The following is a 7,500-nucleotide window of genomic DNA, read 5'->3' on the forward strand; positions in this document are numbered from 1 at the left end:
GCCGAGCTGGTTGGCTTGAGTCTACATGGTTCTCATGTCGCGTTTAAGGCCAGCCCCCTGCTCGGTGTGGAGCTTCAATAGCGCAGAACAGCGTCTACAGCAAACTACTCCTCGCAGACCGTGTGTGTGTGTGTGTACCGGACCAAACGACAGACAGACATGGCAGAAGTCGCACCAGCACCCGCCGCCGCCGCGCCGGCAAAGGCACCCAAGAAGAAGGCAGCAGCCAAGGCCAAGAAAGCGGGACCCAGCGTAGGCGAGCTCATCGTCAAGGCTGTGACCGCTTCCAAGGAGAGGAGCGGCGTGTCCCTGGCCGCACTCAAGAAGACGCTGGCGGCAGGCGGCTACGACGTGGAGAAGAACAACTCCCGCGTCAAGATCGCAGTCAAGAGCCTCGTCACCAAGGGTACCCTGGTCCAGACCAAGGGCACCGGTGCATCCGGCTCCTTCAAGCTCAACAAGAAAGCCGTCGAGGCGAAGAAGCCCGCCAAGAAAGCCGCAGTCCCCAAAGTAAAGAAGGTGGCCGCCAAGAAGCCCGCCGCGGCGAAGAAGCCCAAGAAGGTAGCAGCCAAGAAGGCCGTCGCCGCAAAGAAGTCCCCCAAGAAGGCCAAGAAGCCCGCTACACCCAAAAAGGCCGCCAAGAGCCCCAAGAAGGTGAAGAAGCCCGCCGCAGCGGCCAAGAAGGCAGCCAAGAGCCCCAAGAAGGCTACAAAGGCAGCCAAGCCCAAAGCCGCCAAGCCCAAGGCAGCCAAGGCCAAGAAGGCAGCCCCCAAGAAGAAGTAAACCTATTACAAACAGTGTTCTACTCGATACATGTTGTACCACAAAAGGCTCTTTTAAGAGCCACCCACCTCTTTCCATAGAAAGCGCATTGATTTCCATGTACTACCTGTCGTGGAAAAGAAATTACGCACACTAGGCTACTTTTACGCACACAACATTGTCCCACTCTGGGTGTGTGCGAAGGGAGAGGCATATAATAGAGGGCCAAAATGGCTCAGAAATTCGACCTCACGAGTGCACCCTCACCAGCCATTTTTATATATGAGCCACTGGGCTATTCCCGTTCAGAGGCAGGCTGCTGTGATGTGTTACAAGTGCCATGTAATAACAATAACAATACTATAGTGGCTTCGAATTGAAACTCACGAGTGCACCCTCAACAGCCATTTTTATATATGAGCCACTGGGCTATTCCCGTTCAGAGGCAGGCTGCTGTGATGTGTTACAAGTGCCATGTAATAACAATAACAATACTATAGTGGCTTCGATTTCAAACTCAAGAGTGCACCCTCACCAGCTGTTTGTTTCCCATTTGGAGAGAAATAATGTGTGGATGTCATTTCGGACATTTTGGCGCTCACGCGAAATGACACAAAGTAACAAAGTCGGAGGGAAACAAAGTAGCCTCTCACTCGCTGCCTGTGGGTGGGAACCGGCTTAGGGCTGTCTGTCTGTCCATCTGTCTGTCCCTCGCTCCAATTGGATAAGGCCACACCGGCCCGGTGGCCAATCGTTGCCTCTTGTGGCGAGGTATATGTACGGCTCTCGAAGTGGCGAGCGGCTCATTCAGACTTTCTGTGACTTTCTCAAGCTACCAATATGAGCGGAAGAGGCAAAACCGGAGGCAAGGCCAGGGCGAAGGCAAAGACCCGTTCATCCCGTGCTGGCCTCCAGTTCCCCGTGGGCCGTGTGCACAGGCTGCTGCGCAAAGGCAACTACGCCGAGCGTGTGGGCGCTGGCGCACCAGTCTACCTGGCCGCCGTACTCGAGTACCTGACTGCTGAGATCCTGGAGTTGGCCGGCAACGCTGCCCGTGACAACAAGAAGACTCGTATCATCCCCCGTCACCTGCAACTGGCCGTCCGTAACGACGAGGAGCTGAACAAACTGCTCGGCGGTGTGACCATCGCTCAGGGTGGTGTGCTGCCCAACATCCAGGCAGTCCTACTCCCCAAGAAGACCGAGAAGGCAGTCAAAGCCAAGTAAATTCGCTACTGCGACTTCAACTTGACTACTCAACCCCCAAAGGCTCTTTTAAGAGCCAACCACCTAGCTCTCCAAAAGCGCAAAGTACCTTTCTATGACCGCAATACATTGAGTGGGTGTATACACAACTATTTCGACATTCTGTGCCCACATGAGGCCTTGCATGAACAACAACACCTACTTGGCCTCATTTGCCATAGCAGGCTAGCATTAGATGATACGTGCCTATAAGCTGTCACTCTTGACTTTGGCGACTATTATTGCGCGTAAAGGGCCGGCGGCGTCCTATTGCGCGCGCACCGGGAGTTTGAGTTTTGGAGAGGCCGGGCCTCCCGTCCAATGGCCAACGGAGGAGGCCTGCGAAACGGGCCAATCGGGGTGGTGGGGAGATGGTGTCCAATCAGCAGGCGCCACTGCCGGCTTTATAAACTTCACATAGGCATTTCGAGGCTATACTCCCGACTGTCAGAGCAGCGCCATGGCCAGAACCAAGCAAACCGCTCGCAAATCCACCGGTGGCAAAGCCCCCAGGAAGCAGCTCGCCACTAAGGCTGCTCGCAAGAGTGCCCCGGCCACCGGCGGTGTGAAGAAGCCTCACCGTTACAGGCCCGGCACCGTGGCTCTGAGAGAGATCCGTCGTTACCAGAAGTCCACTGAGCTACTCATCCGCAAGCTGCCCTTCCAGCGCCTGGTGCGAGAAATCGCCCAGGACTTCAAGACCGACCTGCGCTTCCAGAGCTCCGCCGTGATGGCCCTACAGGAGGCTAGCGAGGCTTACCTGGTCGGCCTGTTCGAGGACACCAACCTGTGCGCCATCCACGCCAAGCGGGTGACCATCATGCCCAAGGACATCCAGCTGGCCCGCCGTATTCGCGGAGAGCGCGCATAAATGAGGATGACCTGAACTCGAATATCCCCCAAAGGCTCTTTTAAGAGCCACCTCCATATTTCCATCAAAAAGGCACAATTGTTCCATGTATACACGCACCTCTACATTAGCCACCATGTATGTTGTTCACTAACACGTCTAAAAGCTACGTATTGCACCTTTTTAGTTGCCTGAAGTCTAGCTTCAATGTTTGTGTGTGTGTATATACACAACCATCTGGCATCATCCACTTCCTTTGAACTATATAGTAACACAGTAAAATGCTTTACAAAGGAGGGGAAAAAGAAACGAGTGATAATATAGGCCGAATAGTAACAAGAATTGTGTTCAGATGAATAATTGACACTATTAGTTGTGTGTAATAATAGCCTTGCATGCAGTCCAGAAAAAACATTGCATGCCAACTTACTTTGAAAGTCCCATGTTGCAGTGCTGCTGAGAGACTCATGCAGAGGCCCAAACTTTACAATGGAGCACGGAGGCCATCTTGTGGTTAAATGTGGGTACTGCACCTCATGGTGAGTCCCTTTCAGCATTTGCTCTTTAGGCCAGCGTTTCCCAAACGCGGTCCTGGGGTCCACAAGGGGTGCGCGTTTTGCGTTTTGCCCTAGCACTCCACAACTGATTCTAATACTCCCAGCTTGATGATGATGAGTTGATTATTTGAATCAGCTGTGTAGTGCTAGGGCAAAAACTCCCAAAATGTGGCCCGAGTTTGGGAAACCCTGCTTTAGGCTAATACTAGCCTATTAGGATGACTTGGTTCGATCGCTTTAATGGCAACTGCTGAACTCTGGTTTCACTAATTACTTGTCCCAGGTCACCATTATGAATCCAATAGCAAAACAAATGTTTCAAAATAGCTCAATAGTGAAAAAAGGCCAGGAAATGATGGGTTCTCAGCAATATTTCACCAACAACCAATCACTATTCACGCATAGACATTAGGATCATCAACAAATATTCCTAAGTCATACTACAAAAGGGTTGTAACGAAATGGATTTGTCTGTTCAATGCAAGTTCAACGTCAAAGAAAAAGTGCATCACCACAACAAACGTGTCTTTAGATACACTGTAAAAAATGACTTTGTGGAATGTACTCAAGCTATTACAGTCAACAAAAGCACACGTCATATTGTTGAGTAGATCTTTTTGCTTGTTTTTATGAGTAGATAAGCTTGAGTAAGTTGAGTTGATGTGGTCCAATACATTGAGTAAAGATGATAGAGACGTAAAAAGGATTATATTACGTTGATTCGACTCAAATAGACATTGTGTTATTTTACCTGAATGATTCATCCTATTATGTATTTAGACCAACTTACTTTGGATTCACTCAATCACATCCCTTAAGAGAAAAGGTATCCGGACACCGGGAATCCATTTATTTAAACATCAACGGTTTGCAAAACATCTGTTATTATGAGTTGACAAATTACGTAATTGCAATCAACACTGCAGGTAAATCATGATTGCTGCAGGTAGGCAACACCGTAGAAATAGGAACTACAACACTAACAACAAGTGACATTTACTCCTGATGTACTGACTGACCTGTTGCAACCTCTACAACCACTGTGCTTATTATTTGACCCTGCTGGTCATCTATGAACGTTTGAACATCTTGGAGAAAAATGTGTGAAACCACTGCCTATATGAGGAGCTGTCGTTGTTTGTTTTATTACCACATACTTATGGAAATTGCACCGGTTGAGAGATGATGGCTCTCTTGTGCCTACGGTGAAGGGTACTTCTGATCCAGCAGGTGGTGCTAAGATCCCTCCCTATATGACTTGAATGATGAGTTGATTTATTCCTTATAGCTCCTAATGATTTTAAGGCCAGTGTTGGCAAACATTACTTGTGCTCCAGCAGGTGGCCATGACATCCCTCCCTATATGACTTGACTGACCAGTTAGTTGATGGACTCCTTATAGCTCCTAAATTTAATGATTTTAAGGCCAGTGTTGGCAAACATGACTTCTGCTCCAGCAGGTGGCCATGAAATCCCCCCCTATATGACTTGACTGACCAGGTAGTTGATGGACTCCTTATAGCTCTTAATGATCTCAAGTGTCTGTGTTTTTATGTGGTTAGGAGTTTTGCTCACTGCGTGTCCCCCTTCCATTTCAGTGTTTCCCAACTCCAGCGGTAGAGTAGGCTACCCCCAACAGGACCCATTTTTCTTGTAGGCCTGGACAGCCACAGCTGATTGAACAACCTGTCACCTAAATTACCAAGTCCTCAATGAGTAGAATCAGGTGCAACAACAACAACAACAACAACAACAACAACAACAATATGAGGAGAGGGACACAGTGTACTAGCTGATCTCCCAGTTGTCACAGTTTGGCCTTGTGTTCCACATAGCCTATATCAGTATTTGAGTATGTTTCCCGCGCACGTTAGTTGCTTTCACGTCATCTTTGAAATCGCTCCTCCCTAGTCCCCTAGAACGAGCGCCCTCCCCTTTGCAACGCCTCCGAACATATAACAGAGGCGCGCTTTCTGTGCCGCCGGCCTCAATCAGGTCGACCAAACGCAGATAATAGCGCACCGCGCACCGGCGCTGAAATCATTCATTCACTTGAACTCAACTAGCGAACACACCATGTCCGGAAGAGGCAAAGGCGGCAAGGGACTCGGAAAAGGAGGCGCCAAGCGTCACCGCAAAGTTCTCCGCGATAACATCCAGGGAATCACCAAACCCGCTATCCGCCGTCTGGCTCGCCGCGGCGGCGTGAAGCGTATTTCCGGTCTGATCTACGAGGAGACCCGCGGTGTCCTGAAGGTGTTCCTGGAGAACGTGATCCGTGACGCAGTCACCTACACCGAGCACGCCAAGAGGAAGACCGTTACCGCCATGGACGTGGTCTACGCTCTGAAACGTCAGGGACGCACCCTGTACGGTTTCGGCGGTTAAACCCACTCTCTTCGGAACCTCAACACCCCGACTCGAACCCAAAGGCTCTTTTAAGAGCCACCCACATCCGCTTAAAATGGGCCCATTCCATGTAGTGTTATATATAACAACAAATGTTTAGTATGCAATTTAGTAAGAAAGTATGAGCCACTTCGAGTGGACAGGGAGTATTAATTAGAGGATTCTAATGTCCCGTCCACTTTTAGCGCACAGAGGGAGGCCTATATCTGACAGTGGCAAAGTGTAAGAACGTTATTATTTTGGGTCAAGCAATAGTGGAATTTGGACAACATAAAGCCACCACGAGTCGGTAGACGTGGCTCGAAAAGAGGGGGACAGCGCGCACACACACACACACACAGTCCAAAATGGGAGCCCTATGTCTGACGGTGCCAAAGTGGGCAATTCTATCACCAGCATTATTTGGCACAACAATCGTGCCATTTGGACACCTATTAAAGCCCCCCTTTTGAAACACACAATTCCCCATCGGTCACAGAGCATAGGCTATAGAGAGGAGGGAGGGAGGGAGGGAGGGAGGGAGGGAGGGAGGGAGGGAGGGAGGGAGGGAGGGAGGGAGGGAGCAAGCAAGCAGGGGAGTGTCTACGGCCGCTGACTTTGCTTAGCTTCCTCTTCATAAGACGGGTAAGCGCCCTTCACCCCCTCATTCGTTTCTGAGAAGCAACGAGACATCATCATGCCCGAGCCAGCAAAGTCAGCGCCCAAGAAGGGCTCCAAGAAAGCCGTCACCAAGACCGCAGGGAAGGGCGGCAAGAAGCGCAGAAAGTCCAGGAAGGAGAGTTACGCCATCTACGTGTACAAAGTCCTGAAGCAGGTCCACCCCGACACCGGCATCTCCTCCAAGGCCATGGGAATCATGAACTCCTTCGTGAACGACATCTTCGAGCGTATCGCCGGAGAGTCCTCTCGCCTGGCCCACTACAACAAGCGTTCTACCATCACCTCCAGGGAGATCCAGACCGCGGTGCGCCTGCTGCTCCCCGGTGAACTTGCCAAACACGCCGTGTCCGAGGGCACCAAGGCCGTAACCAAGTACACCAGCTCCAAGTAAACAGCGCATTTGGACTGCTCTACTAACCCAAAGGCTCTTTTAAGAGCCACCCACTCTGTCAGTAAAAAAAGCAATTCCATCGCCACCGAATGAATGCGTAGGTAGGCTGCGTTACATTGTATCATTGTTTAATGGGCGGCGCGCGCCGCCTCGGAGAGCGGCTACATTGTATCATTGTTTAATGGGCGGCGCGCGCCGGCTCAGAGAGCGGCTACATTGTATCATTTCCCCTGCCCGTTCCAGCGTAGGGGTTTAGCGCGCCTTTTTTGGTGTCTTTGCGCGCTGAATAGTAACCCATGTTTGTCGGGCTCTATTCCAGGTGAAGGCAATGTAAAATGGCACCATTTGACAAAGGGTGTAAATAAATAAATCAAAAAGGCAGTCTGTTGGGTTTGATTGGAAATAAATTCCCTTTATCGTCTAATGAGCAGATAGTCATTTTGAGTTGACTTCCTGAATCGGTAGGACACGGATGGAGTGAATGGATGCTCCATCATTGGACTATACCCTAATGATGTGAACGAGAATGATGATGGCAAGAATAAAAAGGTGGTGAATAATATGAATGTATATTTTTTATATATATATATATATATATATATGAACGTAGCCCTTTTGGCCTACAG

General features: G+C 50.0%; 2 protein-coding genes across 2 annotated transcripts; both read left to right on the plus strand.

Annotated features, from left to right (window-relative positions):
- Positions 1-159: 159 nt before the first annotated feature.
- Positions 160-783, plus strand: LOC311120930 (histone H1-like; the record flags this gene model as incomplete). Its single annotated transcript, XM_084195486.1, has 1 exon — positions 160-783. One exon carries the CDS (start codon positions 160-162, stop codon positions 781-783), a length of 624 nt encoding a protein of 207 aa, XP_084051612.1.
- Positions 784-6,499: 5,716 nt separating this feature from the next.
- LOC311120908 (histone H2B) lies at positions 6,500-6,874 on the plus strand (the record flags this gene model as incomplete). Its single annotated transcript, XM_084195465.1, has 1 exon — positions 6,500-6,874. The coding sequence occupies one exon, from the start codon at positions 6,500-6,502 to the stop codon at positions 6,872-6,874; it is 375 nt and encodes a 124-aa protein (XP_084051591.1).
- Positions 6,875-7,500: the final 626 nt, after the last annotated feature.

This window comes from Coregonus lavaretus (assembly GCF_964263955.1).
Source record: "Coregonus lavaretus genome assembly, contig: HAP1_SCAFFOLD_423, whole genome shotgun sequence".
NCBI classification, from domain to species: Eukaryota; Metazoa; Chordata; class Actinopteri; order Salmoniformes; family Salmonidae; genus Coregonus; species Coregonus lavaretus.